General features: G+C 45.2%; 1 protein-coding gene across 2 annotated transcripts in view; it reads right to left on the bottom strand.

Moving 5' to 3' along the window:
• Positions 1-11,518: 11,518 nt before the first annotated feature.
• LOC110589767 (S-adenosyl-L-methionine-dependent tRNA 4-demethylwyosine synthase TYW1) overlaps positions 11,519-21,730 on the bottom strand; it is a 202,148-nt gene continuing 191,936 nt past the window's right edge. For both annotated transcript variants that reach the window (XM_021700370.1, XM_044915126.1), the window contains exon 16: positions 11,519-12,448. In XM_021700370.1, coding sequence (XP_021556045.1) covers positions 12,227-12,448 — 222 coding nt within the window. In that variant the 3' untranslated portion in view covers positions 11,519-12,226. The remainder of the gene's footprint in view (positions 12,449-21,730) is intronic.

Here is a 21,730-nt window from a genome sequence, read left to right as displayed (position 1 = left end):
GGCAGCAAACCCCCCCCCCCCCCCCGCCGACTCTGCCCTGCTGCAAACACCATTAATATTCCTTCCCCTGCAGCAAGGTTTGCAATCTGATGCTTTACATCAGCATCCCCTCCTCTGGCTGACTCTTTTTGGAGGGGATGCTGGGAAGAGTGGCCAAAGAAATAACCAATTTGAGAGTCTGAGTCATGAATTGTCATAATTAGAAGGCAGACAGAGTGCGTTGCCGTTGCTCTGTTTGCTGCCCATTCCCTGTAAAAGCTTTGGGAATTAAAATAATAGGCTTTTAAAACAAGAGCCTGGTGGGGCTCTACTTAATGGCTTGCACCCAGCGCATTAGTTGCAGTCAGACCCAGACAGACTTGTGGCCAACTGGTCCCGGAGAAGCCAGATTGCAACGTCACCTCCAGCGGTCCCCTCTGGGCCAAGGAGCTAAAGGAACTCCAGAAGAGGGGCCCCTCATTACTCACTGGAACAGGCCAAGAAAGGAGTTCCAGGCACAAATGCCCTTACTGTAAACAGTTTGTCCTGTAAAGTGTATGAGTAGACGTTATCCCGTTGAATAATTATACCCGCCCCCACCCCCAGGAGCGGTGGGGAGGCTGTTAAGTTAGTGTTTTAGTGAAATCCCTCCCAGCTGATATATCATTCAAGCTAATCTTCCTTCAAATAATTTATGAGAGAAAAGTCCTCCTGGTTAAACCATTTTAGACTTTGAGGAACTTAAACTATTCATTGGACATCGTGTTTGATTTTTCATAAGAAAAGCACTATTTAAGAAGCCAGAAAAGAACGCGAAGAGTCCCCGGAGCGGCCAGCCATGAGTAGAGAATCAGGAGGACCATGGAAGAGGTTTACCTTGGCAAGTACCAAGGAAATCGCACAAGGGCAGACAGCCGACTCCTGACCACCGTCCTGCGTCCTGCGTCCTGCAAGGTAAGGGCCTCGAGAGGAGGTGTTGGGGGGAGTGCAGGGGAGCCTGGGGGCAGGGGAGACTGGGTGGGGGAAGGAAAACGCCTGCTCGGGAAACCAGACGGCCTGGCATGGCGACAGCCTTGTGGGTGAGCAACACCAGCAATCTCCAGCAGCCAGATGCTGGTAGGGCCTCCCCCATCAGAAGCTCAGCATTTCATACTTGGGTAACCCGCGATGGGGAAGGGAACGCCGGGAGACAGGGAGGTACCAAACCTTCCTGACTTTCAGGACTGCGGACAAGTCAGCACCCAACAATCTGAGTGTTCTATAGGCCCTGTTGGGTGATCTCGCCATCCTGGCCTTCGAAGGAGTTATGTCGGGTTCCCAGCTTTCTGGGCCACCCTGTCCTGGCCACACAGTGGACTCCCCTCTTCCCTGCAGGATTTTGAGACGTGCATCAAGCCTCATACCTAGCTGCATCCCTGCTCCTCCCCACTCTGTGCATTCTTGCTTCTCCAGTGCACCTTCTATAAGGCGTGACTTGGCCAGGAAAGAGTGGAAGGGGCTGTCCTCTCGCTGGTCCAAAAAGTTCTCAGGTATCCCTTCTCCTATGTCCATCCAAGGAGGTGGCCACTGAGGCAGTACCTCCCCATCTTCTGCTAACGTAAGGCTGATTTTGGCGGAGCCCCGGCATTTGCAGCTTGTCATGGTGGCCACGAAGACATCTTGGCTCAAGGTCCCAGTTAGTTTCCACACGACAGCTGGCCCAGGAAAGGGGAGGATGGGGGCTTTCCTTCATGGCGCCGGATAGGGACCCCGAAGGCCGGTGCCGAGGAACACGGTAGAAGAACAGTAGCCCATGGCTGGCCTGGAGTCGGCCTCTGTGTCTGAAGCACATACTGACATATGCTGTCCTTTGAAGGGCGTCAGAAGCCCAGGTGACCCGTAAGAAGTCCCCTAGTCCCCTCGGACCTCCGAAATGTCAGCATGAAGAGGGATTTCTTTGGTATTGAGCCGTCAGAGAGGAAGCAAGCCTCTCTTATGTCCCTTGTAAACTCCAAGTGCCCACGTACCAGCAGCACGACTGTTCCTTTCTCTGGGAATTCGGGTGGAACAGAAGTCACCAGAAAGCCAAAGGGACAGGACAGAGCAGGGTCTGCCAACTCTTTCTGGAAATGGTAAATAATCTAGGGCCATATGGTCTCTGTCACAACTGCTCATCCTGTGAAAAGCAGCCACCGACAATGCGCAAGGGGTCAGGCGTCGCAAGGTCCAATACATCTTCATTTACGGACACAGAAATTGGAATTTCATATAATTTTCACATGACATGAAATATTCTTCTGGGTTTTATTTTTTCCAACCATTAAAAACATAAAAACCATTCTTAGCTTGCAGCTGTACAAAAATAGGTGGCAGGCTAGATTGGGCTCATGGGCTGGTCCCAGGGGTAGAACTCAGGAGGGCATTTCATTCAGGAGAAGAGAATGTGGAGCAGAGCAGTGAGCTCCCTGGTTATAGGAGACTCTGGCTGATGAAGGCTTGGAGGAACCGCGGCTGGGGGGTGCCTGGGGAGGGGAGCTCTGGACACCAGACGTGGTAAAATTGCTGAGTTTGCCCACACCTCTGTGCCCCAGCCCATGTGCCGTGCACCCCAAGCACGGGGAAGGTGTGAGCACTCCATCCCAATGGACCGAAAAGGTGGAGGCAGCTTTGTGACCTGCAGCGGGCTCTGCCAGCCCTCGGGGGACCTCCATGGGTGGCACGGAGTCCCCGCGTAGCTGGGAGCGACACTGGCCCACAGGAAAGCAGCTCCGAACTGCTGAGCCCACAGGAGCCGTTCGATGGCTTGACCTGAAAGGGGCCACGGAGGAAAGGTTCTAGAGAACTGGGAGCAGAGATGCCAAGGCAGTCCTCGCAGGTGTGCTTCTTCCTGCAACCAGCCTCAGCAGGACCAAAGAGAGGGCATCGCTGGGTCAGGGACACTAAGTCCCAGGAGAGGCGGCAGCCAAGCAGCAGATGCAGGCGTGCACCGATGATGCGCTGTTGCATTCGCCAAGACTCGACGGCAAACGCTAAAACCAGCTCCGATGACCCCAAGTAAAACCAGGTGTTCCGTCGGTCCCATGACTGGGGTGCATGGGAAACCCTGGATATGCGGATCGAGCCCGGACAGACCATGTGCCCCTCAGATCAGCCTCTGCAGGCTGCCTGGGACCAGGGAGCTGGCAGCTCTGAGCTTTCATCCTTACAGGTTATGCCCAAAGAGGAAAAGCAGGCTATTCTTCCAACTTCTGTGCAGAAACCCAGGGAGGCTCTTCAGTTGGCTCAGCCTGAGTCCTGCTCACATCGGGACACATCACCATGCCCACGGAGGTGGTCCATGCCCCCCGGGTCATATGGCCAATCTCAGGGCCGAGACAGGGGTAGGCTGAGTGCAGATCCCCCTGCTACAGTGGGCGGGGGCCAGTGCATCCCCCAAAAGTGGGGGTGTCACCACAGGCTGCACAAGGAAGCAATGCCCCACACAGGAGCCCAGACCACTCACTGCAGGCCGGAAGGACTTCATGTCCCTCTGAATGAAGAATCAGTGGAATGAGCACAAGTCCCTGCTGCTCTAAGAACAGCTCCGAGAAAGGGTGGAGCTCCTTCAGAGCCAGGACGAGGGTGGCGGTGGTTGAACCATGAGCAGAGATGGTCGTGGTCGGTAGAGCAAAAGCAGTCTTTCGGGGTGCTCTGAATGTGCTTCGCTGCCCCTTGGCCAGAAATGGCCTCTCCTTGCGTTCTTGTTCTGGTAAACTCCTATTCATCCTTCAAGACACAGCTCAAATGTCACATCCTCTGTGAAGCTCTCAATTCTCTAAGACCAAGCTGGTGTCTCGGTCCTGCTCCCAGGTTCCAAGAGTATTTTGGATTTACCTTGCTGAATTTTCATCTCTGGTTCATGGGTACTGCTTCCGTCCTCAGCTGAGCCAGGCAGGGACCAAGTCTTATGATGTGAATCTCCTCTTCCAGCCCCCAGAGCAGGACCCTGGCACTGAGCAGGTGCTCCATTCCTGATTGGTGGAGAGATGAATCACACAGGCAAGAATATATCCTCTGTGGCAAATGGAGTTGTTGTCCATGTTCTTCTCTCCTAATAGACCCCACCTCCCTCGATGGAGGCTGAAAATGCCAGATACTTGTGCTCTCAGCTTCTTTTGTAACTGAGGTTTGCCAGATGACCCATTTATGGTTAATAAGAGTTAAAAAGAAGTCTCAGAGGGAGTTTTTTTTCCCCCCTCCTTGATTTATAGAGCAACTTGAGAGAGCTCTCTTCCTTGTCCTTTTCCTTCCTGTCTTTGAACACGATGGAGAATGTGATGCCTGGAGCTGTGGCAGCCATCTTGAGACCATGGGGGCAAACAGCCTGAAGACAAAAGCCAACGTGTTCAAAATGATGCAGTGGAAAGATCGGAATGTGTCTGGGTCTTTGATTCTTCACCTTTATTTATTTATTTATTTTTTTAAGATTTTATTTATTTTTGGCTAAAGAGAGAGAGCATGAGCAGAACAGGGGGAGGGGCAGAGGAAGAGGGACAGAGACTCTCAAGCAGACTCCCTGCTGAGCAGGAGCTGGATGTGGGGCTCGATCGATCTCATGACCCTGAGATCATGACCTGAGCCAAAATCAAGAGTCAGACGCTCAACTGACTGAGCCACCCAGGTGCCTGATTCTTCCTCTTTACATCCAAACTGGGGACCACCTGCTTCCAGATTGTTCATATGAGACAATAAAAATGCTTATTGTTTAAAACCACGTTTAGTGGGTAATTCTGCTACTGGTAGCAGAGAGCATGCTGATTCATGCTTTCATGCCTGTGGGAGCAGTTTGGTTCTCTACGGTATAAACAAAGATTTTCCCTACCTACCACTCGTTTAGAAAAATGAAAAGACAAAACCACCTCAAACTTAAAATTTATTAAAATATGGTCCATGTTTTGTTTCCAACCATCAGTTATTTCAAGTCAAGTACAAAGGGAATAAAAATATTCTGTGGCTCAAACATAAACCCAGAGGTCAGGACTCATGGGCCAGCTGCTAGAGCTTGTGCAGGCTTGCTCCTCTGCTTTGGGGGGCACCACACCCTTCCTCAAGGCTCTGGCCCCGACCACGGAGTAACAGGAATAAGGACGCTCTGCTTCCAGGGTAACAGCTCACTCCATCATATACTCCAATGCTATGCATTATGCAGATACGGTGAAAAGCTCTGTGCTTTGTTGCCTCCAGTGAAAAAAAATCAAGGCAAATGTATACTTGAGCCAGCAAGCCCATGACGTCATCTGAATCCGGTGAATCACAAGTGACAAAGTCAGAAGTCTGAGTTTAGAAACTGAGGAGCAGGCTGGGGGTTGGAGGTGAGGATGGGAACGACAGACAGAAGCAGCGGCGGGAGTGAAGCTTCCAGAGCTGCAAGCCGCTCCGCGGGACCAGTCAGTCAGGTGTGTCAGAGAACAGAGCTCGGAGCACAGGCAGCCCCCGGGGTCAGGCGGAGGAGTCTGGACTTGCCTAGGGGGCTTGAAGGAGCCCTAGAAGGGTTTAGGTGGAAGGGACGTGGATTCTAGAACCCTCTAGATATGCATTCTAGAACCCTCCTTCTGGCAGCCTGTCTGGTGGCTGGACAGAAGGAGGGGGATGGAGTTTGAGGTGAGGCACAGAGTTCTGGTTCTGACCAGTGCCCGTCATTTAAAGCCCGAGCCTGGAGGGCGTAGGTCATGCAGTGTCTGGTATACAGGCGGGGCTCAGTTAGTGACCACTGTTATAATTTCTATGATTATGTTCCACCAGCACCGTCTGCAAACTGATGGCTAAATAGAGCGCATCACCCAGAGGACCATCGCTGGGCTTCCATCAGCCACGCTGAATGACAACGTGCTACCGTGGCCTATCCACGGATGTGGCCATGCCTTCCCCTCCGGGCTTATCTTCCCAGCTCTCACCTCCAGGTTCTACCCGACTCAAAGGGCCTTGCTTCTCTTACTGAACCCCAGCTCCCCGCCAGGCCCTGGGGAGCAGAAGTGAATTGTGTTACAGCAGGAGCGCTGATTTCTAGTCACCGGGGAAGGGTCCGGGTCAGAGACAAGTCAGAGCAAGCCAATCCCAATGTCCCAGGGGCCTTGGGGCCTTTCCCCAAGAACTCCTATTCTGTGAGCACTCAGTAAGTGGCAAGACTTCCAAGGCCACATCCCGTGGTGCTGCAGACATCACCACCTGACTCCCGCTAAGCCCAGATGTGCCCAAACGCCCTCAACATGGGCCTCAGGTGACCTTTTAGCAGCCCAGATGTATCCCCTCCCGTCACGTGTACCCCAAGGCTCAGAGTGAACCGGACTGGGGGGGATGCCCCCGGCCCTCACTTACCCCTTTGCTGGTGAGACTGGCATTTCCTAACCCCCTTCTGAGCAGGGGTCCCCATGTCCAGGGCTAGCCCAGGCAGATCGGGGGACACAGGCTCTTCCTTGTAGGAGAGGGGAGGTGGGGGCCCAGTTGTTGAAAAGAACATTTCGACTTTTCAACAGACCAGGTTATTTTATCCCACTTCTCCTGAGCCAATAATCAGAGTATAAATTTAACTAGCTTCCTCAATTAGGAGGAAGGTGAAGGCATTATCTGGGGCTTCACCGCATCCTGATAAGAATTTGCAAAATCTAGAGAAGGGCTTGCAGAATGACTGCTTGTTCAGATTGTCTTTTCTCACCCAGAAGTGAGTCCTTTCGCTCACAGCCAGTTGTAAACATCTTGCCTTCTACTGAGGTCTGAGGCCCCTAGGGGTTTTTCTTCTTCTCTAACATCAGGACCAGGATTCCTGAAATCCATGAGAAGAAACCTAATGCACAGGGTTCCTTCCACACGAGAGGATTTTCTTAATCCAGAAAATGCAACGGATTTACAGCATTGTACCAAACATCTTCAAAACTGAGGCATGAAGATAACATGCTTCATTACATTAAATGAAAAGAAATGGGGGCACCTGGGTGGCTCAGTCATTGAGCGTCTGCCTTCGGCTCAGGTCATGATCCCAGGGTTCTGGGATCGAGCCCTACATCAGGCTCCCTGATCCACAGGAAGCCTGCTTCTCCCTCTCCCACTCTCCCTGCTTGTGTTCCCTCTCTCGCTGTCTCTCTCTGTCAAATAAATAAATAAGTAAATTTAAAAAATAAAAAAAAGGGAAAAAGAAAAAAAGAAAAGAAATGATAAGAGACAAAAGCACTAAGCGGGACAATAGCCAGCAAGATTAGTCACTGCCACCATGTAGTAAATCAATCGTACCCCAGGAAGAGCTCATCAATTTGTATTTCAATAAAAAGTGAGAGAAACAACCCAGCACACTGAAAGAACAACAGAAAAAGATTAATCTTTTTGCTAACAAAATACACTGTTTTGAATATATATTTAACTCCAACTATAGGAGGGTTTCGATTTCAAGATTTAAGGAAAAAACTTAGCAATTTACTTCAAAAAGAAGTAGAAAACATTGTTTTCTCATACCTTTGTGTTATTCTCTTAAAATAATACATATTTGGTCGTGTGTGGCTTCATATGATCTTTACGTAATTAAGATGACCGGGATTTTGTATTTTGTGTTTCAGACTTAGCATTATATCATAAACTTCTTGTCGTTAAAAGTCCTTCGGAACCTTCCACTCGGGGCCAGCACTCCACTCAGAGTGTTGATCAGGACGAGGATGACCCCCATCCAAAGGGCGTTTTTTGTCATGCTCCTTGGTCACGGCTCACTGGCCTCGTCACAGTTGACCAGTCTAGTCTTGATTCGCCCTCCTCCCTGAGTGTCTGTGCCTCCCACCGGCTGGTTTGTCCCCTGACCGCCCCCAGTCAACTGACCCTTCCTTCTTGGCCCCGCCACTCCCTGCTGGGCCTTCACAAGCAGGCCTTCTCCTCTTCCCGTTATGTTGTCTCCTCAGGTGACCTCAGGTCTCCTTGAGGCTTTGAGTAGAACTTAAGACAACGATCTGCACATTTCGCCTCCCCCCTCCCGCCCCCACTAAGACCCATATGCCTGACTGTTCCCTCCACTTTCCCCTGGGAAATGTTAAGAAACAAAATTCAACTGGGTAAATTTGAAGATCTAATTGGCGTTGTTAGAAGCTCCATGAATTGGGCAGCATCCCATCTAGCAAACAGACGGAGCTCCTCGGAGTTGTACAAAATGGAAGGTTTTTACAGGAAGGAGGGTGGGGCAAGAAAGTTAGAAGCAAAAGAAAAGAAAGGATTGTTTCAGGCAAGATCACCTTCCCTCAGGGGGAAGTGCAGGGAAGCTTATTATATGCAGGTTACCTCATCTTCCTTTGGGGGATGGAGAAGGCCCTGTGAGGGAGGGCCTCATTGGTGCCGACCAGAAAGTTCCTCTCCCAGTGGAGAGGAGAACACTTCACATTTCTGGGGTTGGTTGAAACTGCAATTAGGATGAGGATTAAGCCCTGGTTTGGTGACTTGGCCTAGTCCAAGTAACACCATTTTGGGCCTGCGATTTTCTTTTTAACATTAGTCAAGCCCACGTGTCCACAAATGACCCAGGATGTCCCCTCAGCCCTCTGCCAGGGTTAAGCAGCCTGGAGAATGACACCATCATCCATCCTGTCCGCACACCAGAAAATCAGGAGTCATCCTGGACATTTCTTCCCTCCTTCCTACCCCCTCACCCCAAACTAACCAATTTGTGGCCAAATCTATGTTACCCTCCAAGGTCTTTTTCCAATCTATCCACTGCTCTCCATCCCCACCACCAGGGTCAGCATGGAGGGGTGCGCACTGCCCAAATGCCACCACCCAGGGCTCACCTACCAACTCATCTCCCTGTAGGTCTTTCCAAGCCATTTTGCAATCCCACAGCTAGAGTGCTTATTAAAATGCAAATTTAATCATGGTGTTCCTTTGCATTATTGCTCTTAGGGCCTGGCCTGGCCTACATCTCCCTGAGTCATCACCCATTATGTTTCCCTGAGTGTCCTGGCCCTTTCCCACCCCTTTTGCAGCACCCTCCAGGTACTGTGGCCTTCCTATAGCTACTCAGATGAGCCGTGACCCTCTGCGACCCAAAGCCTTTGGTCGTGTTCAGGCCTCTACCTGCAGCGCTCTCCCTGAGCCCACCTCTGGGGTCCAGACCCCTGTAGGTTCCAGCACACTCAGGGCACATCTCCCCTGACTAGGAAATCTCTCCACTGACACACTCACATCGAGACCGTCCCTCTCCGTAGCACTTACCACAGTGTGTTTGATGACTAACATTTATTGTGTGAATCTTTGTCTTTGGTGAATGTCAGCATCATAATGGCAAGAATTATGTTCCCCTCTTTTTCCTTAACTTACCAACGAATCCTCGGCCATTAGAACACAATCAGTGTTTAATAAACATTTGTTGAAAGGATGAATTGCCTACACAATGTGGTGTAATACAACTTCGCCATTCTTTCAAGAAATATTAAATGCCTAGGATATTTTACATTTCGGTTTCCTGAGTTTTGCTATTATAAAATGCTATAATAAATACTTTTAAGCATAAAACTCTTTTTCTCATTAAATCAGTTTTTCAAAAATAAAGGCTCTTGGGATATACTGCCAAACTCCTTTGCAGTAACTGTATTCTACCTTAATATGATATAGACATTTTGCTAATTTGATAAAAAAAATTAGCATTTCTTTGCTGAAAGTGAACAGCTTTTCATATTTTGCAGCTAGCTCTATTTCCTCATCAATGAAACTTTACATTCTCTAGCCCTTGCTTATTTAACCAGGCAAGTCTTACTAACATTTTTAAAATGAAACGATGAGATTTTAGAGTCAATCCTATTTCATGCAAACTATTTTTCCCATTTTGTCTTTTTAGTTTATGTGATGTTTGATATTATTAGATACTTGAACATATTCTGTAAAGTTTTTGACCTTTCGAAACTGTATGAGTTCTCACATTGTTTTATATCTACAAGTTGTTCTCAAAGTGTGTGCTCTCTCTTAGCGTTTGTATAACCACGAATGTGTCAGAAAACATACTGCTCTCCACTGCACACCTACAGTACCAGAAACTGTGGGGTGGGACCCAGAATCTGTGTTTTAACAAGTCCTCCAGGTGACTCTCCTGCATGAGAAAGTTTGGGAACCCTGATCAAGAAAGGCCTTTTTCACCTAAGGTTTCTTTGGAGCTTTTTTTTTCATTTGACTCTTCCTAGTATTTAGTGTAAAGAACAGAACTAAATTATTTTTTCTTCCAAATTCCCATTGATTTATGATGCTTCTCTTATGCTATATTGGTTTTAATAAACATTCAGCGTTTGCGCTTTGCTTTTTTTTTTTTTTACAGCTTTATCGAGATATATTTCATATATCAAAAAATTCACCCATGTAAAATGTATATGCCTACGTTCCCTCCATACCCCTTTGTGCTATTACTGTCCTACAAATTACATCTTTACACATTGTAAGTCCATCAACAAAGTGCCATAATTATTGCTTTACAATAGGAGTTACCATTATACGGTCTTTCATAAAACCTATGTAGTTACTTTTACCAGTGCTCTTTACTTCTTCATGTGGCTCTGAGTTAGTGCTTAGGGTACTTTTCATCAGAGCCTGAAGGACTCCCTTCAGTATTCCTTGTGGGGCAGGTTTGCAGGTGAATTCTCTCACTTTTTTTTTACCTGGAGATGTCTTCATTTCTCCTTTATTTTTGAAGGAGGATTGAGACAAAGGATTGTTGGTTGAAAGCCTTTTCTTTCCGCCCTCTGAAGACGCCACCCCACTGTCTCCTGGCCTCCATGGTTTCTGATGAGAAGTCAACAGTTAATTTTACTGATTTGTCTCTTAACAGATGATTTTCAATTCATTGTGAAGATTTGGTTAAATGTCAAAATTCTAGAATTCATTGATTTTAGTCACTTTGCCCATATTTCCTTTGTTTTAGAGGGCAAGTGGGTTCACAGAAGTCCTTACTGTGGTTGAAAAAGAGGTTGAGGATGGTCCAAAGCCCTGCATGTTCTGTCTCCGGCCCCCCCTCAGCACGAGCACTTGCTTTTTAACTCTTCATCCCACTTCAGGGTGTTTTTGCATTTCTGTTCAATGAACACTAACCCATCTGGGTTTCAATGAGATCATGCCTCACTGGCCTGCACCACTCCTGTCTCTTGTCTGTCTCAGTCACCAGAACAGGAGGAGACCAAACATAAGCCTGAAGATGAGGTGGGTTCAAGAAGAACAAAGGATTTCAATGATGCTTTGCCATCCCATCCCATGTCACTTAGATATAACTACAGAGCCTAGTTTTCAACTGAGTGAGTAGGCAGGCTATATTATCTAGGAATTTCACTTCAGCAGAAAAGAGAGGTTTACAAAATAGCTGATATATAAAGAAGAGGTCGATTCTGATAGGGCTTTGAACCACGGGACTAGAAGCATCTTTAAAATAAACACTCAAAAGAAAATTCTAGCCTATACAAGAGATTTTATTAATTAAATTTTTAGGATAAAGGAATTTTTAAAAAAATAACTATGATATTTTTAAAAACTATTAAGTATTTAATGATGTTTTCAATGAGAAAAAACTTGAGCCCTAAAAACAGATTGTGTAAAGTAGCTCAGGCTACAAGAGGGAAAAGAAGATGGGGACCTGCTCTGTGAGGAAGGTGTACAGGAGTTCGAAGTCTGCGAGACTAATTACTCCTTGGCATCCCAGGGCATTCCTCCTACGGAAGAGGGCTCCGACGTGAACACCGCCCCCCAGGCCTTCCATGGCGATTTGTAGGAGAATGGAATGAGATCTAGTACATGTAGATCCAATTCAATTTCATAAAGGGCTGGTACGAAGCAAAAATTTAATGTAATCTATGCAGTATTTAAAAATAATCAAGAATTACGACAACCTGAATGAGTCCCGGGAGGTGTTATCTTAAGATATAAAGAAGGGATGGAGGTCCTGGAGGGAGTAGATACACTTATCTTGGGGAGGAACAATCCACAAAGGCCAAGAACCCAGTTCATTCCTCACAACACTCCCAGGAACAACATTCTAGCGAGTTTCACAAGTTATAATTCAAAGCCCTCGGTTCCATTCTAAGGACCATGTCCTTCCCCTGGAACGGTGGTCCTCTAAGAAGTCAAATCAGGAGAGGGCCTAAGCTCTGGAAAGCAACCCCGGGACGTGACTTGTGTCCCCTCTACATGAAATAGAACTCGTGTAATGTGTCCTTGGAAAAATCACAGCAGGGGGTGAGAACCTTCAGGGCCAACAGTTCTTGTCCTTCAGTACCCTATGGTCAGATGAATCTCAACATCCGGAAATATCCTTTGATTTGTTCTTTCTCTGATATCTTGTGTCCTTGGGATCAAAGCCTCTTTCACAGGCACCAAATAATGCCCAGTGAGGAGTTTTCGCCACATAATCCTTTGCGCTGAAAGTTGCTGATCCGCCACTGTCTTCATATTCCTGCATGAGCTCCTGGAAGCGGTTATAATCGATCCATGTCCACCACTCGCTATCAATCTTAAACTGGAAAGAAAAAGTGTAGTCAGGTCAGAAGTAAAAACATCCATTAAAAAAAAGGAAAACAAATATTTTAAAAATTCAAAGATAAGCCTGATTTCTTTTCTCCCTATCAAGTTAAAGAAAACTCCTTCATGCTCCAGATATGGTTCCATATCAAAGCTGAATGAACGACCGTCAGAGGGGAGCTTCTTTTCCCCCAGGACTGCTAGAATTGCCGCTACGCTGGATGCGGAAGAGCCACGTGCTGAACAAAGAACTCATCCTGGAATTGCAAGTCAAGTTCATCTTTAGCAGTATCACTGAAAGAAGGTTAATTAAATTTTTTTGGCATTATCATGTGTTAATGGACGAGTTAATTCTAATTCCTGTTGTTGCCACTTTTTATTTGGTATGAGTTTTCCTGGTTGTGTTAGCAGCACCGAGTGGGATCCGTTTTATTACTAAACTGTGCTTGAGTTATTAGTGAAGCTTTAATCAATGACTTCTAATTCTGAAATGCTAACTCAATGGCTCAAACTAGCCTGTTTAACCTAACATGGATACAATACCTCATTAGTGGAAAGCCTTGTTAAGAATTTCAATTCACTAAAGGGGAATAATTCAATTTGTACTCTTTTTAAGAAAACTGCTTCTCAAAAGTCATTGTAGAATAATGACCAGGAACGAAGAAACCAGAAAATAAGTTGATGAAGCTCTCAAGGAATTACTAATTGAACTGTGAAGGCTTTTGACTCAAAGCATCTATTTGGAACTCATTTGTGTAAATATATAATATGTAGATACCTGATTTATTAACAGAAAAATCATTCCGTCAAGCTGCTGTCTTCTAAAAAAACCCTGATTATGAACCAAGTGAAATAACAATTTCATGTTCTAGCTGAGAAAAATATTGAAAATGTATAGCTTCTTGGATTCAGAATATTAAAATATGCTGAATTTCAATGACATCTGATTTTTTACCCAACAGCTAAGAGGTTTCTAGTGTGAAAAAAGTACCAAATAAATGGAAAAGTTTAGTCTATCTATGAATCATGAGGAATGATCTTCTAATAAGACCATTCTTTGAAATGGTGCCCCAAGGGCCTCTATGAAAACTCTAACCTAAGATACAAAATCCACATCTCCCCATCATTTCCTCCCAAGACAGACTGCTCTCAAATGTTCTCTACTACCATGAAAACAATCAGTCATCCCTGGGTACTGAGCCTCAGAACTCCAGAGTCAAAGGTGCCCCCACCCCTCCCTGGCCCCTCACATCCAAAAAACGTCAGGCCCCATGCATTCCTCGTTAGCAGCATTTCTATCGTCCCGACACGATCCTAACACAGGCCCTCACTTCTGGGACTCAGCGACCATCATCCTGCTGATGGGTCTTCTGATGCCAGGTTTGGCTGCTTCCACCTTCTGCAGACTGAGATTCTGAGCTACAGAATCTACTCCACGACACAGTAGAGCCCCATTCCTGAGAATCTGCAGTGCAAATATCAAACCTCCATCTGGAGGCTCTCCATGAGCTAACTGCCCTCTCACGTGATTCCTATCCTACTCCCTCTGTCTGACTAACACCTACTCATGCCTCAGGTTCCCTCATAAACGCCCTTCGCTCTGGGAAGTCTTCCCGAATCCCTTGAGGTGATGAGAGTTCACCCGCCACAGGACCTCACTCCCCTGAACCTGGCCGATGACATAGGAGAATTGCTTCTGGAGTGACCTCCCCAGCCCCGTCTACCCGACATCAGTACTGCTGGCTTTGTGAATATATCTGACGTACCATTTATGCCGGCGCTTGGGACATACAGGGGCCTGGCCTCCTTCTCCTTACCTCTTAACAAAGCTAGAAGACCACACGATGAAGGACATTTCCGCCTGTTCTACTGACATCTTGAGAGGGAGAATGTGATTCCGCTGCTACTGGCTCTGTAAACGAGACTGTGCTGTTTTCAGAGCGGACTCATGGAGGGGCGCACTACTCACACCTTACTGGAATCGGGTAACACTCCAGCTGGTGGGGGAGTAAACATGTCGTTACCATGGATGACAGTAACATGAGGCCAATAACGATGGCTACCTTCTATTCCTCCTCTTCTAACAGTTATGGAGTGCGAACCATGGCCTTGGCCCAGCCACAGATTTTTTTTTTTAAAGATTTGATTTATTCATTTGACAGAGAGAGAGACAGCGAGAGAGGGAACACAGGCAGGGGGAGTGGGACAGGGAGAAGCAGGCTTCCCGCGGAGCAGGGAGCCCGACGCGGGGCTCGATCCCAGGACCCCGGGGTCACGACCTGAGCCGAAGGCAGACGCTCAACGACTGAGCCACGCAGGCGCCCCCAGTCACAGATATTTTAAAAATAATTATAATATAACGTGGCGTGTGCAGTGAGTGAGGTTATGCATAAGGCACTCCCAGAGTGCAGAGGAAGATGTGATAAATCGCTCCCAGCCCCTCCCGGAGCTTGGCGCTATGCGAAAAGTCCTCCTAGGGGCCCTCTGCTTCGCTTGCTGGGTGAAACAGATAACCAAATTCTCCTCTTCCCTATGCCTCTCCCTTTGGACTTTAGATCTCTAGGTCCCTTTTTGGATTCCAAAGTCTGACCCCACAGGGTCCACAGTCCTGGTCTACCTTTTCCCTCAAACTCCACCAATCATCACTTGCCATGGGTATTCTAACAGGAACTAAAAGATTAGCTTAAACTAGAGCAACAGACTTAAAATCTTTTTCACCACAACTTACAATAAGAAGTATATTTTGTATCTCAATCTAGTGTACACACACATACACACACAGGCTCTGGAAACACAACTTTCACAAAACTATGGCAATGATTTCATTAAAAAAAAAAAAAAAGTCACTTGCTATAGGCTGGTAGGTTCCCTAACCCCTAATGCAATTAAGATCTGGTTTCCTCTGACTACAGAATTCTAACTGTGGCTTAAAATGGAGGAAGTCAGTTGCACAAATATGACAACTATAAGCTAACATCTGACAACTGACAACTCTGATTGCTAAAGTCTAAGAAGAGCAGGTATATTAGCTTTTTGGTATCTACCATAACAAAATACCACAGACTGGGTGGCTTAAACAGCAGATATTAGTTTTCCTACAGTTCTGGAGGCTAGAAGTTGAAGATGAAGCTTCCAGTAGATGGCCACATTCTCACTGTGGCTTCATAGTGGGGGGGCGGTGGGGGCAGGGGGAGTCTCTTATGAGGACACCAATCCCATCAGATCAGGGCCCCACCCTTATGACCTTCATTTAACCTTAATTATCTCCTTAGAGGCCTTGTCTTAAATACATACCCCCCTGGGGGGCTTAGGTCATCAACATGTGAATTCTGAAGGGACATTAATATTCAGTCTAGAATAGCAGTTAACTCTTAAATTTGTTAACACTAAGCCATCAGACTCCTAAGACAAAAATGAATCCATTTATGCCCCCTCTCAAGACAATCTGAGAATAATACTAAATAATAACTCAGAAAAAGTCAAATTGTTTCAGGCAAAAGGCAGAAGCTAAAAGGGCAAAATCTGGTATGACTGGCAGAAAAATATGGCTGAAAGACGGAGATGCATAAACAGGAGAATTAAACCCCAAATCATAAAATTTGAGGTTAAGTATGCTGAGACAGGAGGTCACCCTGCTTCAAGAATTCCTCAAATCCAACAGTAAGGAAATGGCAAATCTATGCAGAATTATAAATAAACTCAAAAGGTCACAGATGATCTCAAAAACACACCACAAGTGCAATAAAGTATGGCCCTAGCTGAGAAAGCCAGGCTGCTAAGGATCTGTGGCCTTGTGGGGCAGATGGGCCAGCGCCATGGGCTCCCATCGTCCAGAACAAACAGCAGTACCAAGGTTGTATTCTCATTATTTTCTCTCTTTCACAGAGGGAAAATTTCATTGAACAGAATAATGACAAATAGATTCTTTATTATTTTAATGTTTAAAAAGATTCTGTTAAAGATGACAGATTAAACACATGCATGTACTTCACTTCTTGAAATCCCACTCGAGTGACACTAAAGGTATATCTAAAAGATATATAAACCTGTAAAAGCAAAGAGATCAGGAGAGGAGAAAAGAGTATCAAACTTGTAGCAATAACTGGCTCAGCAGACCCAAGAGAACTGCATCTGAAGCTAGCAAGTAGAAAAATCCAAGATTCGACCTGATTGATACCTCAGAATTCCCCAAAGGCCTGGAAACTGGTGGTACCAGACACCTCTAGAAGTAGGGACAGAAGAAGCACCAACTCCCTGCACCCCCAAAAAAGCCCCAAAGATAGATTTATATTCTGTGTAAGAAACTGTTAGAATCCCAAGTTCCTCCACACCCTGCATATACACACAGCTGAGCAGCTGCCCAACCTACCCACCACCCTCCCCAGCAGAAGACAGATTTATTCTCATAAGACAGTAGGAGAGAAAATCCATGGACTAGGGGGTAGCAGGTAGAGCTGAAAACAGAAATGAGAGTTCAGAACAGCCCTAATCACCTGCCCGCTTCCCTACCTCTGATGGTCATGCAGCCTGGGGAAAGCAGGAGACCCTTCTGGCCAGCCCAAGAGGACTGACTGAAAAGTACTATTTGGGTTTTCCTAAGGAAATGACTCAGCTAGATTTCTCTAAGATAAAGTCAAGCCCAGTCCACAGACTTAGGACTTCAATACGTTTTTTAGTTTCCCACTTAAATATGAGCAGACAACTAGTGAACATGTGAAGAAAACTTCTAACAAGAGAACTAAAAGTAAACCAAAGGAAAAGAGTAACAGAGTAAACAGAGCGTAGGCAAGAAAACAGCAAACAAAATGAAACCCCAAACAACTAAACTAAAACAACTATCCTCAGAGAAATGAGACAATACTGTATCCATAAAAAAAGTTACCCTATAAAAAGAAACACTCAAGGAATGAAAAGAACCTTAGACTTTAAAACTACAGGAGCAAAGATGAAAGATTCACAGGAAAGTTAAGAAAAAAATTTTAAGAGAATTTCCTAAACAGGAGAGAAGGTACTAAAAAAATAAAAAACTAAAGGACTAGCCCAAGAGACCCAGTTTAAAATAACACCAGTTTTTGAAAGAAAGGAGAAAAAAATAGGAAGGAGGAAATCCTCAGTGAAATAATTCTGGAAAAAGAATTTATGAAGTGAGGGGCATGAGTTTCCAGATTAAAGGGGTGCACAAAGGATAAGAATAGACACACTGCCTGAGGCACATCTCAGTGAAATTTCAAACAGTGGAGACAAAAGGAAATCCTAACAAGGGAAAAACGGTCATCCACAAAGGATTAAGGATCAGAATGCCTTCAGAGTTCTCAACCACCACAGTGAGAGCTCAGACAGTGGCTCCGACTGCACAGGGGCAAGTATGCAGCTTAGAATTCCATACCCAGCAAAACTATCAATCAAGTGTGTAGGGAGAATAAAAACATTTTTAGACATTTAAGTTCTCAATAAATTGGACCTCCCACATAACCCTTCTCAGGACTCTACTGGAGGATGTTTCATCTGAATGATTCAGGGATCCCCAAAACGAGACATCCCACACAAGAGAGCTCAAGGAAGTCCCAGTATGACAGTTGTGTGTCCAAAGCAGGTGGGTCAGAAAGTGCCTCTGGGGAGATTCCTTTAAAAAGATGAAAATGGGGGCGCCTGGGTGGCTCAGTCGTTAAGCGTCTGCCTTCAGCTCAGGTCATGATCCCGGGGTCCTGGGATCGAGCCCCGCATCGGGCTCCCTGCTCAGTGGGGGGCCTGCTTCTCCCTCTCCCACTCCCCCAGCTTGTGATCCCTCTCTTGCTATGTCTCTCTCTGTCAAATAAATAAATAAAATCTTAAAAAAAAAAAAAAGATGAACATGACATCACTCAGCATCAGGGAAATACAAATCAAAACCACAATGCAATACCACCTCACACCAGTCAGAATGACTAAAATTAACAAGTCAGGAAACGACAGATGTTGGCAAGGATGCAGAGAAAGGGGAACCCTCCTACACTCCTGGTGGGAATGCAAATTGGTGCAGCCACTCTGGAAAACAGTGTGAAGATTCCTCAGAAAGTTGAAAATAGAGCTACCGAATGACCCAGCAATTGTACTACTGGGTATTTGCCCCAAAGATACAAATGTAGGGACCCAAAGGGGCACCTGCACCCCAATGTTTATAGCAGCAATTTCCACAATAGCCAAACTATGGGAAAGAGCCCAGATGTCCATCGACAGATGAATGGATAAAGAAGATGTGGTATATATATACAACGGAATATTACACAGCCATCAAAAAAATGAAATCTTGCCATTTGCAATGACATGGATAGAACTAGAGGGTATTATGCTAAGAGAAATAAGTCAATCAGAGAAAGACAATTATCATATTATCTCAATGGTGTGGAATTTAAGAAACAAAAGAGAGGATCATCGGGGAAGAGAGGAAAAAATAAAACAAGATGAAACCAGAGAGGAGACAAACAATAAGAGACTCAATCATAGAAAACAAACTGAGGATTGTTGGAGGGGGGGGCGGGGTGGAGGGATGGGATAACTGGGTGGTGGGCATTAAGGAGGGCATGTGATGTGAAGAGCACTGAGTATTATATAAGACTGATGAATCACAGACCTGTACCTCTGAAACCAATAATATATTATATGTTAATTAATTGAATTAAAATAGTTAAAAAAATTTTTTTAAATAAATAGATGAACATGACAGAGAACCCAACACATCTGAAAGTCTGAGAGGAGATATAGGTGGCAGAGAATTTGAGAGTTCATTTAGCTAAAGAATATAGAAATCTAGACAAAGAAAAAATAAGATAAATATTAACTCCAAGGAAACCAAAAGGTATGCTGGAAACAAACAGCAATCATAGCAGACTGCACTGCTTAACAGTGAACACTGTTCATTTGGTCATATAATGCATAAAACTATGCTACGCATGCACTGCAAAGGTGGGAGAACAGGAAAGGGTGTGATGAGCAAAGGTAGGGGAGAGCCTCATTTCATCTTCCATAGTATAAAGAGACAATGAAAAAAAACAATGAAGAGCAGCAATATTAAGTATGTTATTTAGAGATATAAAGACAAATACCAAAATAATCACCCCAAAGTTGAAAGTGGTTGTTGCTTGAGAGGAGGAAAAGAAGCTATGTTTGAGGAAAACACAAGGGACTGCTGATTTTTGTAATAAACTTTGGCTTTTTAAATTGTCTATGTAGAATTTTTATAAAACTAAAAAACAAAATGTAAAATAGTAATGACCAATCTCTCAAAGCAAGGGAAGAGTATCTTATCAACAACCCAAACCAACAAACATGGGGGGAGGAAAGGGGAAGACCTGCACGACAGTGGTGGTGACCAACATTTATGAAGCATCCTACTGTGCACTGGGCACCATGTTTGGTTCTCTAGCTTGTATAACCCACTCATGTACAAACCCACTTGTGTAACAAAACTCATGTGGTTGGATTCTCCTCTTTAAAACAAGGGCAGAAGTCCAAAACAGCTAAGTAGTAACAAATATGCCAAAGGTCCTATCCTCTGCAAGTGGAAGAGCCAAGATTCAAATTCATGGGTGTTCAAGAGCTTATGGTCATTACATTATCACACACTGTGAGCTGTCAAACCAGAAAAATGACAGAACTAATAATAACCGTGGTGTCTTTCAAGCATTTTGGAGTGCAAAGAGATTTTTTTCACCCCTGGATTTATTTAAGTATCATATTTCTAAGTTAACTCCCTTTGTTTAACTGATCTAAAAGCTACAGAAAATAATCTGTAGGCTACAAATTCTTAGCGTCCTTCAACCTTCCTCAACATGAAGTATAAACAATGAGCACACTGAGGAGAAGTATGCTGTCTATTATTTCTCTACCCAAGTACAGCACAACAGAGACTGTCTGTTCCAAGGCAAATGCAGGGGAAACAAAAGATTTATATGCAGACCTCTAAAATTAGCTTGCTCTGCCTTTGATTGGTTCTGTTTTATTTACACAGCTTTTGTCCCTTCTGGCAAAATAATAATTAAAGAAGTAAAACTGCCACAGTGAGAGGGCGCCTGGGTGGCTCAGTTGGTTAAGCGACTGCTTTCGGCTCAGGTCATGATCCTGGGGTCCCAGGATCGAGTCCCGCATCGGGCTCCCTGCTCGGCAGGGAATCTGCTTCTCCCTCTGACCCTCCCCCCTCTCATGTGCTCTCTCTCATTCTCTCTGTCTCAAATAAATAAATAAAATCTTTAAAAAAAAAAAAAAACTGCCACAGTGAGAGATATTCCTCCCATTATCTTAACTGGTTCCTAATAGCATACGCAGTCTAGGTGAGCACATTTCTTCTTTTTTTTGTAGATGAAGAACTGACTTCCCATTAGTTTCAATAGTATCTTCCATACAGAGAAGTGTATATGGAATATCCACAGCTACTTAAACTCAAAATGCCACAAACAAAACTTCTTACCATTTGGCCTGTCAATCTCATGCCTCAACCATGCTGTGCTGAAGTTATTCCAGGTCTTAAATTATAAATACTGTGTAACTACAGGGAAAGTTCTAATCATTCAAAGGCATCATATTTCTACACATCCAAGAGTTAAAAATAAGGAGGAAATCCTGCATATGAGCTAAAAAGAGCAAATCAAGAGCTGTTGATTAGTATCACCACTGGAGAGAGTTTGTGCAAATCTTCCTCCACATGATACTGCAGTATTCTTTACGGAAAAGTCAAATTATCAGCACCTTTAGGGCAGACTCTTTATTAAAGGCCTATTACAGGCAAGGCACTATTCCAGTTGCCTCACATTTGTCACTTAATTTAGCCAGCACAATAACCCTGTAAACAAAGTTACTGCTATTTTTCAGATAAGAAAAATGAGAAATGGTAAGTGTGGGATTTGAAAATAGATACAACACTTCAAAGTTCAGGAGTCCCCAAGACCACCCTCACTTCTGTCACCAATTGTAAATTCAGGGGTTCCCAAGACCATCTTCAGTTTGACAATTCACTAGAAGGACCCACAGAATTCACTGAAAGCTGTTAGACTCAGTATGGCTTATTACAGCATAAGGACACAGATTAAAATCAGCCAAGGGAAGAGCCATACGGGACAGACTCTAGGAGAGATCCATGCATGGAGTTTCCAGTTGTCCTCCTTCACTGGAATAGTGATCAGAGCTAATCTCAGCCATCAGTGATGTGCAAGAATAGGCACAGAGTGCTGCCAACCTAGGAAGCTCACCAGAACCTCGATGTCCAGAGTTTGTTGTTGTTGTTTAAAGGGGAGGAGGGTGGAGGGGC

This window comes from Neomonachus schauinslandi, chromosome 5, assembly GCF_002201575.2.
Source record: "Neomonachus schauinslandi chromosome 5, ASM220157v2, whole genome shotgun sequence".
NCBI lineage: Eukaryota > Metazoa > Chordata > Mammalia > Carnivora > Phocidae > Neomonachus > Neomonachus schauinslandi.
Note: the sequence above shows the minus strand (reverse complement) of the source record. Positions and strands in the feature narration are given on the sequence as shown.